Source organism: Clavelina lepadiformis, chromosome 2 (assembly GCF_947623445.1).
Source record: "Clavelina lepadiformis chromosome 2, kaClaLepa1.1, whole genome shotgun sequence".
Lineage (NCBI taxonomy): Eukaryota > Metazoa > Chordata > Ascidiacea > Aplousobranchia > Clavelinidae > Clavelina > Clavelina lepadiformis.
In genome coordinates this window covers 16820466-16848417 of record NC_135241.1, presented here as the reverse complement: position 1 = coordinate 16848417, position 27952 = coordinate 16820466, and the positions used below count along the sequence as shown (strand labels likewise).

Below are 27952 nucleotides of genomic sequence, written 5' to 3'. Positions count from 1 at the left end.
TAGCACTTGTCCTCACTTTTACCAAAAAATTCACAAGCCATTAGAAAAATTTGTTTTATTTTTCATACAGCAGACTTCTTTGATCTCGTCATATAACCTGAAAAAAAAATAAAGCATTTTCATTTGTCGCATCACAAACATGTCTTTATGATCATTTTGATTAACAGAAAACACCTCAGTTCAATAAGTGTACAACAAATGTAAGTTCGATTAATTATATTAGCTGTGTGGATTGGTGGGAAGTAACCACTGATAGATATTATTGGCTTTGCGTCGCTGTAACACCCGGCTAACATCTCATTTTAAGCCATTATGATTCAAGCTGTAAAAACTCTTACCTCACTTGTATTCAAATATTAACGAAATACTGTATGTTAACTGCAAAACTAGTTGCATTACTCACCGTGACTTCCAGTAGATGATTCTGAATCTGAACGTAATTTCCTTCTTGCACTCTGCTTCACATTGGCAAGTGCGTTTTTAAAATCGTCCGGAACTAGATCTTCATCAATAGTTGACAAAATATTCTCACATTGAGTTTTGCGCTTTTTAGATTGAATGTTCGATTTTTTAGCTGAAATACTTCTGCGTTTTGTTTTTCTCTTCTTGGGCATCCTTTCTGCACCATCTATATCAGACGCTGATGACAAATAGAATGATTCAATATTTGAATTCTCTTCAAAACCAGTTTCAGTATCTCGTCCCGGCGAAGGACTACTGGACTGAGATTCTTTTGATTGAGACTTATCATCCTCGCCATCTTCATCTGTATAAAAGTTGCATCACGTGATTTATCACATTCATAATAAATAATTTAATGACATTTCAATCCAAACTTCACCCGGAAACGCTGTGAGCCAAAAACGTGGAAAACTACTACAAACACTGAAGCAAACCAGCGAAGGTTTTAACAACAATTTCTTTCAATTATTAGCTACACAACGGTGCGTCGTTTGAGCTTGCCAGGAGCGTTGGGAGATCCACCTTACTTGCACGATTGTGCTTTACAAGTAAAGCAGCCTAAACAAATAAAGTGTATGTAATATGTATAATACACGCGCGTATGTTGCGAACCATATGTCAGGGTGCGATTCGTGTGTGTGACATACTGTAAGACATGAATTTTCGGGTCAATTAAAGAAATGCTTAGGAGCTGTGACGTATTAATTTCTCAAAAATACGATACTGGTATAGGCGATTTCTTGCTTGATCTGAATTTTCTAATGAGTAAAAAATACGCAACGAGTGAAAAATAAGCATCCGTGGTAAACGGAAGTAAGTTCCGAAGCTTGCATTCCCAATGGTTCATAAACGGTCGCGTGTTACGGATTCAACCTTAAATTATGATACTGTATTTCCGTGAAACTGTTGGACGTAATGCTTCAAGAAAGTCAGACCAATCAGAGGCTAGTGTGGTTGGTGTTGTTTTTCAGTCGGGGAATTACCCTAGCAGATAACGCGTTACACACTTTCCGGTCGCATGCATAAATTCGCCAAAAACATTGCATGAAAATTGATGAAATACGACTTTTTGGCCCAAAATCGTAATTTTAAGTTTAGTGAGCTACTGCAAGCGCTAGAGATACGATACTTTATTGGGATTTTATGAAATAATAGCCTAAAGCATATTAAACGCACTTTCCAAATTTCAGGGAGTCCTAAGCAGGGTTTTTCAAGTAATTGCAGTTTTAGTAACTTCACTCCATGTAACAAACAAGAAAGTCAGCCCTTTTTACAAGGTTGATCAGGTCCAGAACTGCTTTATTCATTGTAGCTTTAATTGTGACGGTGCAGCGATTGTTATAGTTGTTATAGTTGGCGGATGATTTATTTTATACGACATAATAGGCTTGCTTTTAATTTCCTGTGGTTCGTTTGCGTTCCTGGGTTTACCACAGTTAAAATGGGCGATTTCTCTGGTTGTGGCTAGTCGCTCATTCATCAAGTTTAATTTTGTGGGTCGCACTCCAAAAAGGTTGGGGACCTCTGGTTTAAAATCAATGTAAAAACGAGGACTTTAGAAAGCATAGAAGTATTTACCAACTAAGTATGCAGTCTCTTTCAAAAGATCTTCATCACTGTTTTCCTCGTCAACATTTTCAACAGGAGGGCTGTCAGATCCACTAGAATCATCAACATTAGTTGGTATGGTATCAAGAAAAAATCCCAAACCTATTGTTCAATCATTGTTTAACCTTACGGCAGCAAAACCATAAAAAAAATCAGCTAAAGACAATAGGATATGAATATGATCTATAGTAACCTTCATGCGGCTTTCCATCGGGTTCATTTTCCACATTTGGTTTGCTTTGAATCTCCATCTCAGCATGGCAAAGCTGTCATAAATGTAGTTGCTCAATAATGCTTAATAGTTTCTGACAAAATTTACTTCCTTACAATAAACATTTAGCAAAGCTTGGGTAAACATAAACCTGCAGTCCTACATACATCAAGAAAATCGTCTACAATTTCAACGTCTGCTTCTTTGACAAAGTATTCAGTTATAAACTGAGACTCAGAGATTGCAAGTATCGGTGTAAGATCAAGCAAATCAGCTCCACCCTTTCTGTTGACAACCCACTTGTAAAATGACTTGGAGCAGCGAATATTCAGTACAGCACTACGGATACTGCTTAGTAGTTCGGGGTCATGAGGCTTTAACAAAGTGCATGACTGAAAATAACAAGCAATAGAAAACGTTTTAGAACTCAGTATACCTTGCTTGAAAAAAACAGTAGCCCAAATGTCATACCTGGTGAAATGATGCAAGATATTGCAAATACTGTGGAACAGTAAAGTATTTTTGGTGACTTTTGTTCAGGAATATGTGCTTGTACAGTGGTGAAAGCAAAATGTGGGCATTTTTCGTCTGAGTAGAAGATAGTTGAATAATAGACTCCATAAGATTTTCTGCTTTAGCACCTATAAAACCCAAGAATAATTTCAAAATGTGCTGCAACTTGTCATAAATGTTGATAATATTAGATACCTAAATACCATGTATACATTAAAGCTAACTTCACTAATACCCTGCAAAACTAGTGTAGCAACAAGATTGTTTCCCATTTCTAGAATTTGTTTTTCTTCAGTTTCAGATCTGGCTAATATCAGGTGGATGTCGATATACAATGAATAGAAGGCTGCTAATATATGTGGTAGCTTCGGCACAGTATCACTGCAACACTTTTCTCCCTACAACACAAATAAAATGACACAGTTAATTATTTCTGTACCTTGCTGATATTTTGTCAGAAGGTATTCAACAATTCATACTCACATGGACTTACAGGACTCGGTTGTAAATAATTCAGTAATCGGTAGTTAACGATTTGAAACAGATAAAAAGCAAAATTTAATTGTATCATATAAATCTTGTGCTTCAGACAATGGCCCTGGTATAATGTGGATCTAAAACTTGTAGCGTACAAAATCTAACAACCCCTTGATATGTGGTTGGTATCCATTGGCAATTTTAGCTTATGATTTGTAGGGCTCCATATTTGTACCAGGTAATGTCCATTCTTGCACACTGCTAAAAGTTGGTAGGTTGAAACTTGGCATCCACCACCTAGCCGTTTCTCTGCGGTGCACGTGAGTGCCGACTGATAGCAGACTGTACATGTAGCATCCTAAAATTATGCAGTCATTGCGTGTAAATTATTATACCTAGCTAAGCCATACATGGGAATGTGCATCATGGCCTACTGCACATATACGGCCCGTTAGAAGTTTTAATCAGACCGGTCAATGTTGATTCAAATTTTTAGTATGAAGACCGCATTTGTCATGTTTTGAAGTTGACCCGATTGCATTACAAAGGCTTTTGCTGGAGTTACAGTCTACTGTTTCGTCACAATCATGCTTTAAATTTTTTTTAAAAGGGTTGGGGTAAACATAAATTAACACTCAAATTTTTTCACCATGTTTGAAAGGTGTAAGCTTGAATTTCGAATCATGAATGCTACTTTCAAAATGGGGTCCTTGAGCTCATTCAGTTCACTCTGAAGCTTCCCCTCTAGCAGGTCTTCAAGATTTTTATCAAACATTCTAGAAATACACAAAGGTACAAAAAACAAATTCTGTCATCATTAAGTAATCATTCATCAAAGAAATGAAAAATAAAGAAATATGTATATGTAAGTTTCCCTAATGATTCATATTGTTGTTATTTAAAATACCTTTGGTTGTTAAAGTTTTGAGTTGAAAAAATACATATTTGTAATGTGTTGTTGCATTTAATAACTTATTCAATAGAAACAATAAGGAAGCTATTTAATGCCAAATTAATACTAAATGCTCATTTCAAGCAATTCTGTGTCACAGATACATTATAATTACACTACAGATAAAATGTTATATTACAATATAGATATTATATACCTATACAGTGAGTAGCCAACACTCTGCAAAACAGTTGCTGATTTGAAACTAATGAAAGTTTTACACAGTTGCTTTACTAGTACTTGTGTGGAAAGTGTTTTCTCCAAAGATTGTATCTTCCCTTCAGTTATTTTCTTTTAAAGAAAGACATGCATGAATAGACTTGTGTCAGTACCCACTGGTTAAAAATGAACTAATGTACACCAACCTTAAATAAAAACTAAACACAAGGTTCATGACACAGCTTCACATAAAAAGCTAGCATACAATCATACGAGCTACATACATTCAATTTTCCAGGATCATTCTTATGTGTTAATATTTGCTGAACAAAGGTAGGCACACGATGAATTGGAGGACACTGTTGCTGCTTGTTGCATTCATCCTCAAAGTACCTTTACATTGCATTTTGTTAAACAAAACAATCTAAATAACAACTTTACTTTCACATTTGGGTTTTTCCTTGCAAAATCAACTAAACTTAACATCCTTACCTGTAAGATTTTTTTATGTTTTTATATGTTATAGAGTAGAAGAACTGATACAAAAGAAAAACATTTCAGCGTTCTAGCTTAACTGGATTTTAAGATATAAGGCTTTAAAATTTTGGTATTTTGGCCACTTAAGGGAGTCCTTTTTTCATTTTATGATTCTAGTGCTTCAAAGTCTGGCACTGCGGTAGCATATTGTGCAATGTATTTTTCTATAATAACCAAAGTGCTAATTACCAATGTTAAGAAAATTTGGCTTAAATAAAAGTTCACGAACGTTAACAAATGTAAGTGCATAAAATCTTCATTTATTTTACTCTACTTGTTATACGCAGACTTAGGAAGAAACAGAGTGTTTCCCAATGCTGAATAGAATGTATGTATGATATCTATGTAATACATTTAAATAAAAAACAAACTTTATTCTGATGTCCTCACTAAGATCGAGGACCTTGGAACATTCAGCATTAAATCATAAATTTCCAAAACAACATATTGCTCTTATTACACTAAATTTTATATTAATATAGACAGCATAAGCAAATATTAAAACCCAACAATTTTTAGCATTTTACTACGGAAGCTGTTGATGCTACAAGCAAAAAAAAGCTCCTTCTGATGGCAAAAAGCCAAAATTTCATTGGTTTATATCAGGGGTGACAAACCTATTTGCTGTCGCTGGCCACTTTGCCATTGTCAGTTACAGCAGAGTAAGCAGGCCGCAAAACTTTTTAGTCATACTACGAAATCTTTTAGAACAGGTTTTAGCTGCTCCCGTGGCCGCAAAAAATTCATCGCAATCTATTGAAGACATACTGCTGCGACTCAATTGTGCTATCAGCTTTTGATATTGCATTGCGCAAAGATTAGAAACTGGTCAAAGAAAGTTCAAGACTGCTGGTCTCGCCATAATGCTTCGCCATGCAAGAGCGATTAATTATTATCAAACCGATTTGCGGGCCGCAGATTCATCACCTCTGGTTTATATCTTAAAAGCTAATCGATCAAGAACGCTGAAATTTTTTTGTTTTGCTTCGATTCTGAAACTCATTATCATATACTAAAACAAAAAATCTGTGAGGTAAGGGTGTTTGTTTTTATTTTTACTGGTTGATTTTGTATGTAATGACCAATTTATACAAAAGACGATTAGCAAATGTATATACATCAATAGTTCTGAATGCAATGGCATGTAAGGTGATGCAAGCATTTATATATATGTAGAAAAAAGAAATTGTAACAATTCTGAAACTTTGAATACAAAAGTATTTTTGGTTGTAAGTCACCTGTGTAACTTCTTTTTTAAAGGCACCGAGTTCAGCCGAAGGTATTCTTTCAATTTGGCCTTGTTGTCTGGCAAAGAGGTTATGGCATCAGCATACACACCATCTAGCTGAGCTCCACGAATATCATGACCTAAGTAAATTAAAGAAAATTGTTTGGACAAAGATCACTTATACCAAGTGCATACAACTACATTCCTTTTTCTGCAACCATCCTTCTTTTAACTTTTCATATCAAGTCAATACTACACTTATAGTTACTGTATTTGCTGATACAACATGGAGTCTATTGTTATAAGTACGTAACTGGTAATGCCTTGTTACTTCTGCCATGAAGGTTATGATTTTATGCGCATTTGTTTGTCTGTTAATCTAGTTATCAAGTCAAACTACACAATGTATTTACACAGTCGTATCTTGTATAAATAACTGAAATCATAAACGACACTGTGAAATAGTTGGAGTACTCAGGCTGGACTTTCATCACTCGGATCTGACAAGTCACAGTCAGCATGTAAATTTCTAAAGTGCCATTAATCTCAACTTCGGCACCTGAAATTCATCCGAGTAAACGCCTAGTGGGCACTCGGCTTTTGCTTTCAACCAAAAACTGATCACTTTTTAACCCTTGAAGGCGAAGTTCAGCTACAAAAAATTCCATATGACCATTTTCCAATATCATAGACATTGCCAGTGTTGATTGCTTTCTCTAAAGTTTTTGCGGAGGTAAAAGATAACATCATTGTGATAAAATAACAAAAAATGGTAGCCCTAATCATGAGATAAAATGATCTGGACTGAAAATGCAAAAAGTATTATAAAATGTATTTAATGTGAGTACGGTGTGAATAATCTATTATTTTTACAGGTTTAGCGACCATGCTATTGTTACCAGTAAGTCTATCCCATCTTTTTTATGAATATTTTAACCTTTGTAAGTTTTTCAATATATTCAATATATGAGTGAAATATGTAATAAACCAGCATCCTTTTTGGCCCTACCACATCAATGAAAAAACATCTAATGAAGGTTTACATGTGCCTAAATACCATGGTCTCATTAGTCAACGTCTTGGGATAGAATGATCAACTCTACAAGGTGTGGTTACAAGGATTCAGCAAAGATCGCATGATAGAGACAAACCCACAAATAAATGACACAAAACAAAAAATAAATGAGAAAAGTTATGAGGTATGAGGGGCTTCAATAATGTAGAGAGTCAGTACATGCCAACACTTAGGAATTTAGGAATAATTTGTGCCACGAGTACTTAGGCACAAATTCAACTTATTCTTTCCCAAAAACATTCAGGTGATACTTTACCAATCACCTGATAAAGCTTTGTTGTTATCATGAAAGAAATGTGAACACAGTTATGGTTACCAATACTGTCAACTTATTGTTAACAAAATTTTCCGAGCTTATGCCATGTCAATAAAGTGTTGTGTTGTGTATGGTAAACATATATGATTAAATTCGCAATATTTCTAATGATTAAAGGCTTCACAAGCAAAATTTGGAAACTAACCTGCAAGACGTTGAGCAAGTTTTGAAAGAAGTCTGTCAGCTTTCAAATCCATGTAGTTATGATAGAATGAAATTTGTGGTTTGGTAATCTAATATTAAACTTATATATATTTTGAACAAAATCAACTGTAATTAGAAGAATACAAAGAGATGTTTCAATCAAATAATATACAGTACATGTTATACTGTACTGTGTTAAGTATTAACTGAGCATAACATTAGAGGCCATAATTAGTCCAAAGACCTTTTCAAAATATTGTTTTCAAATATCCTATAAAACATAATACGACCAATGAAATTCTACCACATAGCGTTGGGTTAAACTAAATTGTGTAAATATGGTTTACATGATGAAATCTCGTTACTGAAAATTACAGGGACCAATAGACACTTCAATGTTGGCAAATATATTTCTATTAAAAATGTAGCTACGGAATTATCCATGCATTGTTAGTAGAGATAAGCTGATATGAAACTAAACCTAAACTTAGATTCACCGAACAAAGCCTTTGTGGAAGAATCAGGCAAACACTAACAATGGCGAACCCAAATACAATTTTACTTATAAATTTAATGACTTTGATAAGAAAGAATGATCTAGTTTTCCGGCAAAGCTAAAATAGAGCCAACAAGACTTACAATGAAGACTATTTTCCTAATATTTCTGCTTTTCAAGCATTATTTTTTTGAAACAAGGCGACTTGTTTAATGATTATGTCATGTTATAAGCAATCTGTTTAGCAATTACGTCATGTTACAAGCAAGACTTGGCAACTTTAGGATGAAATTTTACATTTCCGTGTTAATACGAATAGATTCGAGATTCGTTCATGCTAACCTACATGATATTCACCGACCCATACAATTTTCCTCACGGCAACTTTGTCTTTGATTGTTAGCAATCAATTGCTGTGTATTTGTTTGTAAATCCATAAAAAAGAATTAGGGCTGTCACTATTTTACGGAAAAAAATCATACGCTAGAAGCTATTTTTTGCAGTTTCTTGTTAACCTAACATGATATTATAACACGCATACATATTATAACATTGTCTAGTAACATAAATTTTTCTTTTACTTTGAATTTGCCAGAACCGATGAGTAGGAGCATGGATCTTAATGGAAAGTGTGGCACATGTACGCAAAAGACTTGTTGCTGCTCACACACACACACAGTTTTATCTTACATTCAGGCCAATTTACAATAAACCACCAATTTAATTAATTGTTTGTATGAACATACAGTTGTAACATCTAATTGGATCGTCAGCAACTAGAGAAGTCTCTGATTTAGGCAATTTTAGCTATATTATACAATAATATGGATCATATAGTTAATTTATATAGAAAGAATTGAGAGATCGGTGCTTTATTATTCCAAACCTTGCATCTTTGCACTGCAGATACAAGTTTTCTCCCAAGATGTTATAATCTGGAGCTTACATCATTTATACCTTTACTAAGATCAGAAGGCATTAAAACAGCATTGTAGCACCAGCAAGTATTAGACCAGGATCACATAACTGTGTCAAGGATTGACTGTTTCTGACTTCCAAAAGTCTAGGCTTCCCGGTAAAACATCATTGACTGTTTTATCTGAATATTAACGAAAAAGTTTTTATATATCATATGCCTAAACCGGAGGTCCCCCATGTGACAAAATCTTAGATTTAGCCTAATATTCACAATTGACAATAAACTATGCCAGAAAATATTTTAGCATGGCATCTTCAAAATAGTAAAAAAAAAGTAATGATGTTATAGCATGGTCTAGTTCAGGGGTGGGCAACTTCTTCGGTCGGCGGGCCTGATATTAGAAAATGAAGTACTTGGCGGGTCGGATTCCTGAATCGATACATTAATCGTGTATCGTGGCCGACTGACATTAATCATGTATCGTGGCCGCAGGCCACATTATCATATAAGACCGGAAACTGTCTGCGGGCCGCTCAAAATCCCGTCGCGGGCCGGGTCCGGCCCTGGTCTAGTTTATAGTGTCTTACAATATGGTGTAACAATCTGGGGATCTGCACCAGACAGTATTTGAAAGCCTTTAAACAGGGGTCAATCGGCGCTTTTGCAGCCGGTAAAATTTTCTCTAAAATTACCGAAAAAATTTAAAACGAAAAATTTTTTTTTTAATTAAACTCATCTAATATTACTTAAAAACAACTCTAGCAAATTTCAGGGAGCTACTCCAAGTAAAATGTTTGTTATTACCCTTAGAATGTGGCTATCTCAAACAAAGACCAGAACAATATGAAAAACAGCAAAAAAAATTTTTTCACTCTTTAAACTAAACTGCTGTTTCTTCAGCAAATGTTGCTCTTTTTTCATTCTTTTTTCGCACACGAGTAGCTGTATTCTTCTTCTGTGTATGTACAAAATTTTAGATTTCCATGTGTATTTTTTCAATGTTTTCTTTTTATTTTTCTGTGTGGTATCACAATTACAAAACAACCACAAAATGCGTTCAGCAAAACGTGGTCATTCTCGTTTATCAAGTGCGTTGTTTGCACGCGAATATTTGCTTACTATCTATTCTATTTGAGCAATATGGAGTCACCAACTAAGAACTCAAGGAAGTCTTACGATCACAAGTAATGCTAAACCCAGCTCTTTCAGCTATTAAAAACGGCGAAGTGTCCATTTGAAGGGCCTCAGTGGCTTTCAATACTTAAAGCGTAATGACTCACTTTTTATTATGCATTACACTGTATAAGTAAGTTTAATCGTTGCGGTTTAGTTACGCCTATAGGATATGCGAGGTATACTAAAAACGTTTTAAAACTTGGTCCATCCATTGTATAAATGCAGAAGTAAAAACGAATCGTAGTGGTTGCACATCGTTTTACACAAACCAAGTTACCTGAATATTATTCTCCGTTATTATTGCAATATTTATACATACACATCCCTTATTATACAATTATTCGCAAATCAAGAAGTAAAAACAATTTATTTTGCATTGCTCTTAACTCCAGTGTTCTTCAGTCTTGCACACAACAAACTGCAATACTACATAAGGCTAAATACTTCATAAAAATACGCCCGCAGAAGCAGGGACATGCGGACGCATTTATGGGGATGTGTGGCCACATTTGAAAGGAGTGTCCGCAATAACCCGGAAAAAGTAGTCTTGGAAGAAATCGTTGTGCTCCGTTTTTGTATCAGGTGAAATTAATAAAACATTATAGTAAAAAAGTAAATTAAATTCAGCACAATATCGTGGAAATAATTTTTCTCTAGCCCCAGGCAGACGTATTTAACATGAGCTTTAAATCGCAAAGAAAAAATGTGGCCGCAATACCGCTGATAGACCCTATATGGGTCTAGTATACAAAGGTATCCTATGCTATGGTTGTGCACTTGTATACTACACCCAAATATACTACACAACAAAATAGAAAGACTAGTTACCTTTAGTAACAAATATATATACCAAATTAAAAACTCAAATGTTCAAAATGATTTATCTCAAATCTATCAATTGCATACAGGTAAATTCATGCATAACTATTATACAAATTCTCTTTCCCATTTATTCAACAACTATTTTTGTGAAATACAAACAGTACATACTACATAAACACAATACCAGGTCTTCACAAGGTAACCTATTTTTGCCTTGTACTAAAACAGAACAAGGAAAACAGAGCTTAATATTTAGAGGCGCTAATTTTTGGAATAAATTATTATCAAATAAGTTGAAGAAAAACTAAATCAAACAAATTCTTCTCTAAACGTTTGAGATCCGAATTTCTGCAGAGGAAGTGCTGTTGAGGTGAATGTTCTTGTAATATTTGTTTTAGGCCTATGTATTTATTTTGTTCCGTTTATTATTGTAACATTTATTTTTTGCACGTAACACTAGCCGTTTTCGTTTGATTTGTCATAAAATATGGGGCGGCAGACTTCAACAACCACAAGGTATTTTTCCGCTCCACGCCAAGCAACTATTAATTTGTACATTTTATTTATTATTTGAAATTGGCGAAAATAAATTCTCACTCTCTCTTTACAGGATTATCTGTATTTTTCAAACATTATCACTTTAACAGTTAACCCACAAAAACTCGACAATTGCCAATTAACTACAAATAACCATAACATTTGACATCAAGAAATAATTGCAATATTGCGTACAAACCTAAGATCGGAAGTATTGGAAGCAATTTAGCAAAACGTTTAGCCTAGCTGTCACAGACACGTGAGGTCTTCCCCCCAAAGCGGCAAATAACAAATGATTCTACCGTGCGGTGGCGTTATAAACATTTTCCTCATGTAGAAGCATAAAAAGCTGCGATATAGTATTTCGCCAAATAAATTGTTAAGATAAAAAGTTGAATCATGCATTACTACGATGAGTCGATGACTAGTCATTGTTCCAAAATTTTGGATTCAGCTGGAATTACACATGGTATAAATTAGACATAGAAAATGAAAACAGAAAAAACGCTAAATTAAAATGATGTAAAATTAGGACATGTTAAGATTTCAGCTGTATGACAAATTTCACAGCAATAATGGACCTTATAACACTAAAGCAAGAAACCGTAGAATGAATCTAATGTGCGAAGCTATGAAGACGACCAAATTTAGAGCACCTAATATTCTTATAGTTACTGAACTACTTGTCATGTCTTTGCACAGTTCGCAAAATATCCTTCTCGCAAAAGTTAATGTATCAACAACCAACTTTTTTGTTTTCCCGACGCATTATGGGAAGAAATGTTTATTTCCATTATTATTCTGATCCGTTCTGGCAGTCAAGGCTGGTGCTTAGGATAGGGTATTTCGCTTAAAATGCTCTGAAAGTTAAAACATTGGTAGAGATAAAGCTGATGAACAATGCAAGCTGGTGGTTTGGTGAGTAAGTAGCCTAAAATATAGCGTTAAGTTTTTGTAGGCTTATCTTTGATTCAGTTGTAAGTCAACAACTTACAAACTTACGGTACCGGTAATTGGCCAGACCTTCTCTTCAGCATGATACTGATACATACTGTTTCAAGTTTAGCATACCAGCCTATATGGAAAGCTTGCATTTTAGCACAGAGAGATTTAGGCTATGCCAACAAAATTAGTTTTCACACCACTCCAAAATTGAAACTCCTATTATTTTCCGCTGCATCCTGACTATAGGCCTATAAACCTAACTGTGTAATAACCAAACTCGTAGTTTAGTGAATTTAAACCGATTACCGCGTTTCAAAATCCTTTGCCTTGTACTTGCAACTTTGTGACCCCACTACCTGACAACAGATCGGCTAAACAGCCAAAGCTGATATTTACACCAGCAGTGGTGTAACGATATCGGTATTTGCTCCTTCACCACACCGGAGATCTCCTGTATAATATACAAACTTTCCATGCCGGCATACCACTTTTGCTCAGGTATCGTGCCGGTAGAACAAGTTGGCATTTACCAGTAGTCTGAGGATCAAAACCCCTATACAGTGGAACGTTTGTATGATGTGCCGGAGAAATCCTGTGCATGTTGACTTTGGCACCAATTTTCTGGCGCAAAACTACCATTTATTCTATGTTACAATTATTATGTTGACTTGGCGCAAATTTTGGCATTACATTTATTGGCACATTTATCCGGCGCAACAAAAGCAAACTTTCCAGTAGGGCTCAGAGCTATAGGCAACCGCTCTTTTAAAGACCGTTACTCTCGCTCATCAATAAGAAAGGAGTTTTGCTCGTGCTCTCGTTTTTCTATGAAGAAAAAGACGTGCTCATTTTGTTGCAAATGCTTCCGCATTTTTTGGAAACAAAAATATTTTTTTCTCCGGTGCATTTTGGAACACCAATCGTATTCGTATAGCTCATTGTTGTCAGCTTAAAAAACAAAGCGTTCATATCGAACCACTATAACATGGTTCTGACGTGCTGTACTTTGTGTTGCATATTATGTTGTTTGTTTTTCGCCATTAACTTTGCGGAGCAGAAATTGTGCATGAAACTAGTCTCAAAGCAGCCATGTTTTTATTCACTGCAAAAATAATAGTTTTACAGCAGCCCAGAAACCTAAATTTTTTTTCAATCCAAGCATTTGTATCCATTTTGTGCATTTACAGCAATGTTTATGCAAAAAAGAGCGACAAGGAAATAACCCTTAAAAAGTTGCTTGTAGTTCCATTTCCACATTGAAAAAAGAGCGTCACTCTCGAGATCGCTCCTAAAAAAAGAAGCTTGATCATGCCCACCTCTTCCTGTAGTATAGGCCTGTTTCAATCAGGTCTATTTCACTGGCAGTACAGCCAGACTGGAATGCCACAGTGGAAAGTGTGGGAGCTGCACGCACGAATCTTGGCAAATGATGTGATTATAAAACTAAGGGAAATGTATACATAATTGCTATTAAATGTGCAAATGCAGTCTGTTGGAAATATATGACATATTACAGTAGAACCCTGGTAAGTTGACCATCCACGTTCCAGCAGGCCGGACTGGAAACTCAAAACATTTTTTGATGCAATCTTGGGAGTGCGTGATGGCCCAGGGTGCATTGGATGTGATGATTACGCCGAAGGTCACTTTGTTGTACATTGCTGATCCGCCAAAGACGATTTGCCAGCCACAATTTCTAAACAAGATGAATGGAGACACTGTGCTCTTTTTCGTTTAAACATGAGAAACACAAATAAGCAAAGTAAACTTGCCATTGCCATGGCTTTTTCAAGATGTGAATTCGTCAAAACTGTGTCACGCCAACGTCAAACCGAATTTACGCTGCCAGACTGTAGGTTACTTGCATGGAATGCACCCTGGAGAACAGCCAAAATTGGGGTGACTGGATACAGGTTGGCTAAAATTGGAGTGCATTTTGCAGTCTTCGATGAAGGCTAGGCTAAATGCAAAATCTCTAGACCCCATTTTCTTTGGCAAATGTGCCATCTTCAAAAAACGAAGGTATGGTGCTCTTTTTCATCTATGTATAAAAGAAAAAAAACGAAGAGCGTATGAGTAAATGCCTCCTTGTTTAAAGATTGCACCATTTCCTAAATTTGCATTTGGATACAGCAGGCAAAGTCTTCAAAAATTTTGAAGGTGTAGTTGCCATGCTTTCCACTGTGGTCAGATGGAACGTCAGTTTTTGATGAGAAACTATGCATGCAGAGATGCAAATTTTGTTGTGATGGTATGCGCTGAAGCCTTAATTTTTTGTTTATTTATTATAGATTGGCGTTCAAACAACTATTTTTTTAATTAATATAAGTCGGAATGTGGAAGAATGACGTATGTGCAATTTCCACATTTTCAACTATGGAAAAAATGTCAATTTATATGAGAAATCTATATGTAAAGATTTTTGGCTGAACAGCATGCACCAAAGTTTCAAAGTTTTCAAAGTGTAGCACATATTTCCTCAATCCTGTTTTTATAAGAAATAATATGCATTTTATATGTATTACCCTTTTTCACGCAACACTCCGAAAAAATGGTAGGTTACACAATTAATTACTTCTTCATACATTTGTTAGACCAAAGCTTCTCAAACTATTGGGATGCTACCCCATTTGGGGTCATAAAACAAATTCAATTTTTATAATTTATGGTAAATAAAGTATAAATGTATATTACTAAAAGCACTACCTTGCTTTAAATTTGATATATATATATATATATATGTGGTATGATCTTTGTACTTGTTTTAGCGTTGAGGTTTTGTTGTATCTAGGTATAGGCTTTTATTCAATAAGGTGAGTTCTAACACCCAACTGCGTAGTAATTAGTTTCATTGACTTTCTGGCACAAACTTGTTTGCACATTGCCGAAATGTTATCCGAGATGTTTCCTGAGTAAGTGGCTGTTAGATAAACTGCTGGAAGAAGTATGATTCCCCATGGAGGTGGTCCTACTGTGAAGAGAAACTTCAAACTTCTTGTTGACCCACAGTTGAAAAAAGGCCAGGAGAAGTTAATAAGATTTGATGGTGAAAGTTACAGCTGCTCGGTTAGTGAATCATTGAAAATGCAAATTGATAAACATTAACGTCAAACTTAAATATGTATCATCTATTTCATTTTCGACAAAATAAAGTACTACGAATTAATGAGGTCTGACTGCAGTTAATATAAGCTAGGAAAGTGTTTATGAGTTAATTGTAACTTTATCCTCTTACATTATTTATATCTGCCCAGAATCATGGTCAGCGTCCAGTTGTGGTTCGTGATCCTCGCTCACGATCAACTTTGTTATGGGGAAGAAAAGAAAGAGTTGATTTACCTGTTCCTAGATATAAGGTATTTACGTTTTGTTAAAATGCTAGTATGTTTGAAACTTTACCTTGTTTGCAAAAAGTTACTCTCTTATGTGGAATTTTAATGATGAGAATTCTTATTGCTCCAGGTGGATGAGTGGTATATTGGGGCTGTTCCACCACGGGAGATCACTTTTTCTTGTCTAAATGATAATATTACTATCCAATTTATGCAGCAATTGTGCTCTAAATTTGGAAAACTTGAGAGAGTTAAAGTATACAAACATCCAAAAACTGACGAGCACATGGGACTTGCTAAAGTAAAAACTTAGTTTTGGGAATTTAAACTTCTAGCATATTTTTAAGCTATTTTCCAAGCATTCACTTACAGGTAAAATATTTGGTAAAATTTACTGATTCTTATTGTAATTTTTGTTTGACAGGTTGCATTTGCTTCAATCAAATCAGCTGCAAAGTGCGTTGAAGCACTACATCACACTTCCATCATGGGCAATGTCATAAACGCAGAAATTGATTGTAAAGGTACATACTGCAGATATTCTTATCCATCTTGTAAATTGCTATAAAGCTCGTAGTTTGAATCTAGTTTTTGTTCAATCTTGTTCTCATTTATTTTAAACAGGTGAACTACTGAAGCGCCTACATCATAAAATTCTAAAGGGGGAAATATTAGCTGATACAATGCCAGATGTAATCAAACATACACAGGAAAGGCCACTGCCACGCAAGTCAAGAAGAAAGTCATCACAGGAAGATCCCAGGTAATTTTGAGGATATCTTTGTCATGGTCATCGTGCTCTTGCATTGTAGAATTAGGATGTCATGTCATGTACTATTTTGTCAAATAGGCGTAAATCGACAGACAGCATTGGCGATCGACAATCGTCAATAGATCCCCACTCTCACAGTCAGGGCCCCAAGACCCCTCCTTTAAAATCAAAGCCAAGCATTTCTATTTCTGAGAAATCATTTGATGAGGTATTTAACACTGTTGGATGCAACCTAACAATTTACCCCATCTGCATGCAAACGTTGCCTTAGTTTTGATTTTCTTTTACTCCCAATTGTACAAACTATAAATGTAGCTATTTCTTTTAAATTTCAGGATTTTGGAGACATACACTTCCAAGATCTACAGATAGATATGCCGCCTCATCCGGGTATGGCCCTTCCTGTTTTACAACCTCAGCCTATGGTTGATCATCAAGGAAGGCCTTCTGCGCAGTTACACAGGATTTCCAGTGGACTAAATTTGCAATCTTACCACTCCCTGGAATCCGGTTACGCTAGTCATCCAAACAGTGCATCACTACCTACTGATCAGTCTTCTCCATTCAATACCGCTCCTAGTGAAGAACAATTTTTGGATTCTCATGAACACCATGTTGAAAAAAATGAGAAAAGCAATAAAAACAAACAAAAGGTTCATGAACAAGACAAAAAGCGAAAAGGTCCAAAAGTGTGGACAGAAGATCTGGAAAACAGAATACATAATCTTTTAACAGAGCAAAACCAAAAATACAATTTGCCTGATTCAAAAATTAAGAAAGACAAAGCTCCGTTTAAACAAAAAAATTCTGAAAACTCACAGTTAAAATTTCAGAGTCCTAGCCAACATCCAGACTATTCATTGGATGGTAAATTAGATAGATTTTCAGAACAACCTTGTACTCCAGAAGATTTGGAAGATGGAGAATGTTCTGGTGATGACCAATCTGATGAAGTACATTTGTCTGATGAAAAAGAAAAAAGTGAAAGTCATCTTGTATCAGAAGGATTACCTGAGCCTGGCATAAGTTCCCCTCCTCCTCCTCCAGGTTTTTCCAAGGGCCCTAGAGATCGTTTTTCTCGCAGCCCATCGCCCCGTTTTATGCCTGGTCATTCTCCTCCTCACATGGAGAGAACCCTTCCACCAGATCATCCTGATTTTGACCAAAGAAAAGATGGGCATGGGAGGTTTCCACCTGGTGAGTTTTTCCACCCACGTGGTACTTTTCCAAATGAAAGGTTTCGACCTCCAAGTCCTGGTCGCAGAAGTCCTGAATTTGATCGTTTTTCCCATAATCGGTTTGAACCAGTGCCAAGAAGTCCAACTTTTGATCGGCGTCGAAGGCCACCGAGTCCATTTGATCACCTACGCCGCAGGAGTCCAGGATTTGAACATCATAGATTTTGTCGCAGTCCAGGAAGAGGAAGACCGTTGAGTCCTGGAAGAGGAAGACCACTGAGTCCTGGAAGAGGAAGACCACTGAGTCCTGGAAGGGGCAGACCACCAAGCCCAGGATTCATGAGACGTCATGACTTTCCACCTGGACATCCAGAATTTGACAGGAGACGATCCCCAAGTCCAAGATTTGAAAGGCAAGCACGGGGCTTGTCACCGAGAAGATTTGATGGGCCTATCATTCGAAGAGAATTCGATGGTAGTCCAAGAAGGGAACGATTTTGCCACAACTCCCCTCGGGAAATGGACAGGCGCAGACGAGAAATGAGTCCAAGGTTTGCAGACCATGAACGTCGAAGACATTCTCCAGGTTTTAGACCTGAACCTCCGTGGCTTGCAAAACCGCCACCAAGTCCGGAAACAAGGCATTTGAGAGAGCAACGTGAATTACCATTGGAGTTTCGTGAACGGAGATCTCGCATTCGCTCTCCTAGTCCTGAACCACATGGACATATAAGGTAGGCTCTGAGAGAATATGGTTAGTTACATTTTGTCTGATTTCATTTTAACTATACTTTCGCTATACGATGCCGCCATCGGTGCCATGTGTTGCGACTTGGAAGTATTTTACTGTATTTAACATGTTTGTGCTCTGTTAATAGTACATAATGCCTTTTACTATTACTTCAATGTTGAATATGTAATTTATATATTTGTATTTACTGCCTAATATCTTGGCCTGTTTGTTTATCTCATGAAGCCCATGCGATTAACTGAATGGATCACAGCAAGTATTTTGATCTTTAATTTATAGTATGGTAATGTCGCTGAAATGTGTTTGCTGTTTATATTTAGGCTTCACAAGCCAATGGCAATTAAGGAAAGGCATCTACATCGATCAGCTCGATCTTCTTCTTCTGAAGCACATAACATGATGACTTCACCAAATAATACACATTCTGACCAGGTGCCATACTCTCCAGGTGATCTTCCGATTGAAGACTCCACTCAGTCTGAAGATGTTGAAACCATTCACTCCGGCTTGGCTCCAACAAACTACTTGGAATCAGGTGCTTTTTAATGTTCCACTTTACTTGAACTGAATGAAATATTGATTATTTTGTGATTATTTGCACCGCTCCATTGTGACTAGTTGCCAGTTGTTGATAGTTTTTATTTAACCTTAAACTGGTTAAAGCTCAATATATCGACTGAGCCATTTCATTTGAAATTTCATATCTACATATAAGAATATGTATATAAATCAAAGCAACATCCTCAGCCTCAGCTCTTAATCATTTATTATAATGTATGTAAACAACTAACAATAACTTGAAACGTTAGTTAACTTCAAGTGATTATTTGATGTGATTTCAAGTGATTCATCAGATTTTTTTAACATTAAGCGTTTACAAATAAGAGGCTACCAATTTTTTCAACTTGAGATAACTTAAAGTAACTGTTTATTAGTATTTATTACTAGCACTTGTTTATTTCAACATTGAGTTAACCGGTTTCTACTTACTAGTTAACGGTTATGTTGGCATACTAGAGAGCCAGACAACTAACCACCCTTTTCACGGCATATTTTCTCTCTTCATCAATGTTTTGTTCTTTTCCTGAACCGGGTTGTTAAAATCATGTCATGTTATTGCTTTGACCTAAATGACAATGTTTACAATACTGCACATAGGCTGTCCTTTCACCCCTTTGGCGGCCCAATGTCTCCGTTATGTCTTTTCTACCCAATGTCTCCGTATTACGTTAGCATGTGATGGCATTGTATATATAGTTTGCCCATTAAAAAGTAACCGTTTTAAACACACCCCTTTATTCGTCTTTTGTCTTTCGAAATTAGATGCATGTTTTGAAAACATTTCTTTCATACTATCATGCCATTGTATTTGTACATTTGTGACATATTTTTAATGTGATACAGTTTTTAATCTACTGGTACTTACCCACTTCGGCCCTTTATTTGTCACCTTCGTATTTTGGCAAACTTACCTTAATGTCTTCAAATAATCTAATCACACATTTTTGTTGAAATATGTCAGCCTAATTATATCACTGTGGATAAGAATAATGTTAGCATCTTCATAAGTTAGGGGTTTGTGCCCTTTCTTTCTAACTTATGGCACCTGAAATTAATCAACCTTTATTAACAGTATTATACTGTAGCTACGTGTACAATATGAAGCAAGTTCACTTACCAACATGGTTTTTTAGATTGGTTGTCAACCCAGAGTATGGTATCATTGGTGTTTAATGCTTGCTAGCTACATGCTTCGTGAACAAGTTTTAGTGATATGAATGTTCAATTTCTTCGCCTAGGTATAAATGTTAACCGAAAAGCGATTGCATGGCTCAGAAGAGGAAAGTTTTGCTGTGTTACAAATATTTTAATTGCCTAAAGTAACGAAGCCTGTTTTGAGTAGGTTCTACTACAGTATTCGTAAATATTTTCAAGTTAGTTTTTGAACTTTCGCCACACATATGCATATATGTTTTTCCCATTATTTCTCAAAAACTGGCTTAGGAGAAAGGGCTTGGAACCAGTTTTTCACCCTTTGGCCTGATTACTGGGCAAAAAAAAAATTTGTCCAGTTCTGGCATTGTGATCTGTACAGAACCTGTTGTTCTACCTTCAGTAAAAGCTTGTCTTGTACATGGTGTATAACAGATAAATCATATTCTCTTTGAATTAAATAATTTATGTAATACCGATATGAATACTAAAGTAGCCCAGATGAATATTCAAGAATTTTGTTGATCTAACCAACCTACGTTGCAACTCCTTCCTTTGGTGATAGTAAAGATAAAATTGTTAAATGTAATGTCTAGCCACCTGGTGAGAATGATCAAAGTAAAATGTTGTTCTGTTATTGTTATGCAAAGATTTCTGTTTCAGCGAATAGAAGTTTAAATGTTTTCCAAGTTCAAAATCACTCTTATTTATTCTGAAGGAATTTGTGTATGCTTAGATTCTGGGCTGAGTAAAGCAGCCCAAAGGAAACAACGAGAGTCTTCAGATCATGACGCCCCAAAGATTTCACTGGATGAAAGGCTGAGAGCAATAACAGGAGAGCCTGAACCAGAATCCCCTCTTCCTTCTCCGGAAGATAAAGAAGTTGAAGAACATCATGAAACGATGCAGGTTCACTGATGTGATGATTTTTGTTTAAAATTCTTTTTTTTGCTTTCTTGCTATAGTTAACTGGTTAGAAGTTAGAACAAGACCATTGACAATATGAGAAATTATAAAAAAAATTGCTTAGTTTTGTGTTTGATATTTATTTAGAACAACTCTGAAGGGATCCCTGAAGACATGGAGATATCTTCAGGTGGTGGAAGTGACGCTGATGATCTACAGCATCTTGAACAACAAAAGCAACATCCAACTGATGATTTTCAGTTTCGAAATGGAGGGTTTCGACCAGTGTATCCTGGACCCACTGCCCAGCATTGGCCTTACGGTGCTCCTAGACCTAATGTCTGGAATGGATTTGATCCAAGGTATTTTATAGAAATATTGCTTAAAAAAAGGATTACTTGGACTGTATAGCAGTATCTTATATAAGTTCTTACATACAGCAAAGCAATTGTTGTGTGGGCAGATTGTTATGTGAGTGTTTTATTCTTGTGTAGGTTTAACATGCATAACCAAGGTCAGGCATGGGGTCCGAGACCAGAGCACGGTAGCTTCCCATCCAACATGCACGGGAGGTTCCCCACTCGGGGTCAATTTCATCCCGGTAAATACTGCACTAAAGGTTATTGTTTCAACCCAGTACACTGGATTGGTTTGATACAGAGTGATTCACTTTTTCGTTAATCATGCTCTTGTATGTCACTCATCTAAAGGTTTTTGTCACAGATTGCAATCGCATGGATGTGAGATTCGATTCCCAAATGCTTCCTCCACCACCTCCAGGTTGGGATCGCCCATGGGTGCAAGGCTCACAACATCCTCCTCCTTCACAAACAGTGGGGCCAGGGTTTCATCCTGCTCCTGATGGTGTCAACCCACACAAAGTTCTGGGTGACTGTGTTCTTAATCGGGTGTCTAGAGAACTTAAAGACATTGTGAAACGGGACCTTAATCGTAAAGTCATTGAGTCAATGGCATTTAAAATATACGAATCTTGGTGGGATGAACAATGTGCACTTAAAAATCCTAAACCTATTAAACCTGCTGTAAGTGCAGCAGTAGCAGCAACAGTGAAAACCGAACCTGTAGTGGAAACTTTGGTCAAGTCAGAAACAAAGCCAGTTGAATCAGAAAACAAACCTCTCGGACAGAACACAGGCAAGATGCCTTCCTTGCTCAATACTTTTGATCCATTAAATTGGGCAAAAGGTTCCCTGGAAATGGATGGTTTTCGCATTGGACTTGGATTCCGCTCTGCTATTTCTAAGATGCCTTCATTCAGGCTGAAGAAGCGTTCTCCTTCACCTACCAGTATGGCAGACAAGAAATCAAAGATGGATACCCAACAAATGAAAGGTATATTTTTTCTGTTGCTTGGCATCTTACAAAGTAATTTTTGTGAAGCAAATTTGCATGCAAAATAACTAACTTTTTGTCAAGCAGTAAAAAATGAATTTAAACTTTTGAGTTATTTTTGATTGGTGATTCCATGATCTATTGCTGTAAAATATCAATATGATTTTAGATGAAAAAGAAAAACGAGGTAAGGAAGTTGGAGGAAGGAAGAGAATTTACCTTGATAGTGAAGGTGAAGAAGAGGATGAAAGTGATCAAGAAACATCTGACGAAGAAGAAATTGCAAAGGATAATAAATCAAGAGGTACTCCTCCAGCACATAGCATCCACAGCTTTACTGCTGCTGCTTGCAGTCATGCCTGTTGCTAGCTTGTCCTATTAATTTAAACTTTGCTTCTTACAGTACTCGATGTGGATGACGTTTTCAGTTCTTCCTCTTCTGAATCTGATGAAGAGGAATCATCTGATGAAGATGATGACGATGAAGAAGAAAGTGATGAAGAAGAGGTTTATTTATGTTAAATTACCACTCAAATACACTCTACCTGTGCTTTAGAAATAAGAAGATACTGGGACTTACTGCATATTGTTTGCTTTTACTAAATGCTATGGTTATAGAACAATGTCTATTTAATTATGTGTTGTCTCTCTGTACATTATATTCTTCCTCTTGATGTGCTTACAATGAAATGAATGTTTAAGGAGATGGAAAGCAAGGATGATGATAAAAACGCAGAGCCTGCCTCCTTGAAACGACCATCAAATGGTGACGAGGATCTAGAACCATCAATGAAGCGACACAAGGTTTCTGAATCTGAAGACCAATGCAAGATTCGAGAGATGAAGTTAGTTGACATGATTTTCAGTGTTTTCATAACATTTTTTAAAATGTCATTGACCATGTTTTGACTATTTTGTGCTTATATAATCCCTTAAGTTGTACTGCAGGATTACAAACTGGTGGGTGACTGTTTGCATACTTCATTCATGTAGTTGATATTAATTGCTTGCTGTTATAGGATCGATAATGCTGTTGCGCAAGCTGCATTGTCTCTGTCAGAACTTCAGGCAAGCAAACTTTCTTCATCATCTCCACCAGTTCTTTCTCCAACTGGAACTGATGTGCAAAAGCAGCCCAGTTACATTCATCCTAAGAAAAGACGTTTGCTTTCAAAAGATGACACTCGCAATCTTGACCTCATTGCCGAGGTAAGAAGATGTTTTTGCAAATAAGATCGCTTTAGTCGGTCTATAAAGCTTTCAAATTGAAGTGTTTAACATCCTGAAACTTTACTTTGTTAATCTAATGACAAACATTTATCCACCCAAAATTTAGCTTTCTGATCGTCTACGGTCGGAGGATTGTGAAGTAACAGCAATGAGTGACAAGGAAAAGGCAGCACTCGAAATCTTAGCTGACATGAAGGGCACTCCTGAAAGAAGACTGCCCTTTTTGCCAAGGTAACAGAGCATACCTAGCAACCTTGCTTTGAAAGAATGTGCAATGCATCTGACTTTTTGAATAATGTTTAGCTTTCTGATGAATTTCTGTTGATGTTTTATTTTCTACCTTAGGTTATCTGAAAGCTCTGACTCCAGTGAGCAGCCCTTGCACCCAATTACACCAGGTCGTCAGCTCAGCGAAAACATTTTTTCCCCTTCCTCTACTGCTGTGCTACCTTGCCAGTTGAGTCGTGGTCTGGTAACCTTACAATCTAATGACCCTCAGCTTCCCATCACTCCTGGTAGCATTCCAAGGACACTGTCTCCTGCTTTCGGCTCACGGAAGCATTCAGTTGAAGAGGAAAGAGCTGTTGAAGCTCTTCTGTCAATTAAACAATCCCAACCTCCTATACCTTCATTGTCGCCAATAACGTCACTAGGCCAAGTTTCCAAAAAGGACACAGAACTCAAAGAGGTTGGTAAACAGTATGGAATACTAACTATAACGTACGAGTTTTCCAGTTGGTGTATGCTCCTCATTCATCTGTAGTTCATCTTCACTTTACCATGTAAATTGGTATCTTGGTGAGATAGTGACCAATGGCGTCAGTATCATTAGAAGTTTATTTAACTGTGTTTAGGCTGAACCTCCAAAGGTGACCTTAACCCAAGAGCAACGCGATATAATGGCCGCATTGGCAGAAGAGCATAATTACTTTGCGTTATCGCCAAGCAAGGAACGCAAAGTTGATGCCACTGTTGATCCACATGTGCTAAGAATTGCGGAAGAACATAGCTATAGGTGAAACTACAATAACATATATCATGGCTACGGACAACCCTGAAAATGCCATAAAACTGAAAAGATGTATTAATAAATACAATTAGTAAAATGCTTGAAAAACAATAAAGTCTTCATTTTTATCTCTTATAGCTGTCAACCAAGCCTAGCTCCAAAACCCTTGCACAGCAGATCAAAGGGTGAGTTTCCTTATGCTCTCTTCTTATTTGCATTTTAAAGTCGGTATGCAATTTGCAGGCAAAAATTAGTTTTTTACAAACAACTATGTTGTTAAAAGGCATGTCATTCATTCTGTTTGCAGAACAATATGGAAGTGCAGCCGAGTCTTTGATGGAAACTCACGTTTTATCTGCTGACGATTTGTCTTCTGTAAGTTAGATATTAAACATTAATTCACTATTTTGTTTTCTTTACAACTAAACTTATTACATCTTTGGTGATCACCTCATAATTCCCAGGCATCGGCAGCAGAAAGGGTGAAGTTACATCACCGCATACCAAAACCATCCAAGAAAACGAAACCTGTCATCGTCAACGACTTTTATCCAGAAGTGAGAAGAAAGCGAGCTTTTAAACCTCGTTCTGAGGTGGAGGAGATGTCATTACTCTCACTTATGTGGATGACAGGCCTGGACTTAGAGGACATGAGGGTAACTTCCACACAATGTTGTAAATTTACCGTTGATCACCAAGTTATACGTGGTGTAAAATTATTAAATTCCTACATGCCAAGATATATATTAACTTATTTCAACACAAACCTTTTCCAGCTTCTTCGATACGAGTATGAGCAAATGCTAACTCAAACAAATGTTCCAGGATGGGCAAATGATACTCACTGGGTGGCCCATCCTGTCACCAACATACCAGACTCTGAATTCGTTTCACTATCATCCGGCACTCCTGTAAAGAAAAAGAAAGCACGGAGAAACAAGAAAGATGATTTGCAGGATGTAAAACTTCACAAATCTGGTTGTGCGAGGACTGAAGGTATATGCTTGGGAAGGCCACTTGCCAATGTGATACCGAATAACCTGAACCAGGCTGTAAAAGTTAAAATAGAAACAAATTGTTTATCCATAGTCAAGGTAGCATCAATTTACCCAGCATCATCAATCACTTTACTTGTGCAGGTTATTATAAGGTCGCAGATAAGACGAAACAGATCCAGCGTCGATTGATGTACAGGCAGGCTGAAAACACAGCAGAATTATCTCAAAGCAGGCAATCTGCGACTTCGTCCTCAAACTCATCATCTGCAGTAGCTACGGAAAAATCGAGGGAAGCTCGCCATATGATGAGGAGGATTGCATCAGAGTTTGGTGCAGATGCAAGTGACTTGCTCAAATACAATCAGTTGATGGTAAGTGGTGTCAATGTCTATTGAGTACTTTTTATCGTCGTTGGTTATCAACTATATGTCGTTAATACGCAGTTTCGTAAAAAGTCCGTTAAGTTCAAGAGGAGCCGTATCCATGGATGGGGATTGTTTGCTGAAGAGACGATAGGAGCAGATGAGATGGTGATCGAATACGTAGGAGAACTGGTTCGCTCACTTGTAGCTGATCGCCGTGAGGTTGATTACACCAAGAGGGGAATCGGAAGCTCTTATCTTTTCAGGATAGATGGTGACCATATCATCGATGCAACAAAATGCGGAAACTACGCTCGCTTCATGAATCATTCTTGCAACGTGAGCGCTTGTATTGTGTTAAACTTAATATATTTCACATTTTTGCTTTGTGCGCTTCGAAACGGTAACGTCCAGTTGCATATAATATACTTTTTTTCAGCCAAGCTGTTACGCAAAGGTTATCACCGTTGAAGGTGCAAAGAAGATCGTCATTTATTCAAAGGACGTGATTAAGCCTTCTGATGAAATCACATATGACTACAAGTTCCCAATCGAAGACGTGAAAATACCTTGTTATTGTGGGGCCCCCAATTGCCGCGGAACTCTTAACTAAAACCCCAATCACTTGAGCTTAAGTATGAAGCATTACCAAATGTCGAATCCTGCATACGGTTTGCTTCGAGGATCACTAGTTTGCGATCATTCGTCAACCTCGTTCTGCGTACCGGCAACCTGTGTTTATTGTGGGAATTTATCTCGGAATTCTCAAAGTCACTATTCACTACCTCACGCAAAAGTTGTCCAGTTCAAATTACGGTGCTGTAAATCTGTAATTGACCATGGCGAAGACCAAACCAGATTGGGTAACTGATAAATGTTGCCCTTCACTACGAGGGTCTAGACTCTAGACATTTACATTTAACCAATTTATTTCACCCTCAATGCTAAAGCAGGTTGTAAGTCAGTCAAGCCGTAGTGGACGCTAACGTTCAGTATTTTAAATTGCGGAAAGCTTCGATATCTTTTTAGAGCCTGTTTCAACAATGGTATGTTTTTGTTGTTTTGAAGCGATGTGGCGTTAACATTTTTTGTATTTTATTGATTTTTTGAGCATCAACTCGCGTCGTTCCTGTACTTTTTTCTCACTGCTAGAAAATATTCAATCGTTGTTAAGTTTGCCGTTAAGTACTGTTATAATGATTGCATTAAAAGAAGTACATTTGTTTCTACAGTAATTTCTTTATGGGACACCCCGACAGCATTCAGAACTTCGTTCTTTGTAAACTACTACATCCTAGTTATAAAACTTATTAGCTTTAAAAGCGTTCAGAAACGAACGGATTATTCGTTTAGGCAAATAGCTGTAACTGAAATGATAATGTATGACCTATCACTCGATGGTTTTTTGATACGCAGGTTGCCGGCAGCCAAGACGCTAAGTGTACCACCGTTATTGCGGATGGTCTCTATTTAATGTTGGATCACTTGACGATAACCGTATTTTCATTAGGTTACAGTACACAGGCCATGGGCAAATGAATTTTTGAATTCAAACAATTTGAATGGTGTGAAACCTCACTCAGCTCAGAACACTTACAAACAATCCAATATATATTATCTCGCTTTGGAAACTTAGCACATGGAGCATCTGACAAACTTTTGCACAGAATTTGAAACAACTGAACGAACAATACTTGCATGAAATGACAAAAAAATTTTTTTTGGAAACTTAAACATTCTTATTGTGCACAAGGTAATGCCTCAAAGATCA

The 27952-nt window shown here is 36.7% G+C and overlaps 2 protein-coding genes across 2 annotated transcripts; one reads left to right on the top strand and one right to left on the bottom strand.

The window, feature by feature from the left end:
* Nucleotides 1–40: 40 nt before the first annotated feature.
* Nucleotides 41–7839, bottom strand: LOC143446480 (uncharacterized). Its single transcript, XM_076946122.1, has 12 exons — nucleotides 7684–7839; nucleotides 6158–6287; nucleotides 4667–4775; nucleotides 4381–4514; nucleotides 3921–4047; nucleotides 3030–3192; nucleotides 2753–2922; nucleotides 2449–2673; nucleotides 2264–2336; nucleotides 2041–2172; nucleotides 404–766; nucleotides 41–97 (listed from the first exon to the last, which is right to left on the bottom strand). Exons 1-12 carry the CDS (start codon nucleotides 7733–7735, stop codon nucleotides 63–65), a joined length of 1713 nt encoding a protein of 570 aa, XP_076802237.1. The 5' UTR covers nucleotides 7736–7839; the 3' UTR covers nucleotides 41–62.
* Nucleotides 7840–15339: 7500 nt separating this feature from the next.
* On the top strand, nucleotides 15340–27416 carry LOC143445479 (uncharacterized). Its single transcript, XM_076944601.1, has 26 exons — nucleotides 15340–15643; nucleotides 15832–15933; nucleotides 16040–16210; nucleotides 16334–16433; nucleotides 16534–16672; nucleotides 16760–16889; nucleotides 17017–18593; nucleotides 18931–19145; nucleotides 21060–21232; nucleotides 21377–21591; nucleotides 21724–21830; nucleotides 21953–22582; nucleotides 22752–22886; nucleotides 22986–23089; nucleotides 23285–23427; nucleotides 23602–23791; nucleotides 23919–24043; nucleotides 24158–24500; nucleotides 24667–24827; nucleotides 24960–25006; nucleotides 25129–25196; nucleotides 25286–25477; nucleotides 25598–25817; nucleotides 25961–26190; nucleotides 26263–26520; nucleotides 26621–27416. The coding sequence occupies exons 1-26, from the start codon at nucleotides 15524–15526 to the stop codon at nucleotides 26792–26794; spliced, it is 6069 nt and encodes a 2022-aa protein (XP_076800716.1). The 5' UTR covers nucleotides 15340–15523; the 3' UTR covers nucleotides 26795–27416.
* The last annotated feature ends 536 nt before the right edge of the window (nucleotides 27417–27952 follow it).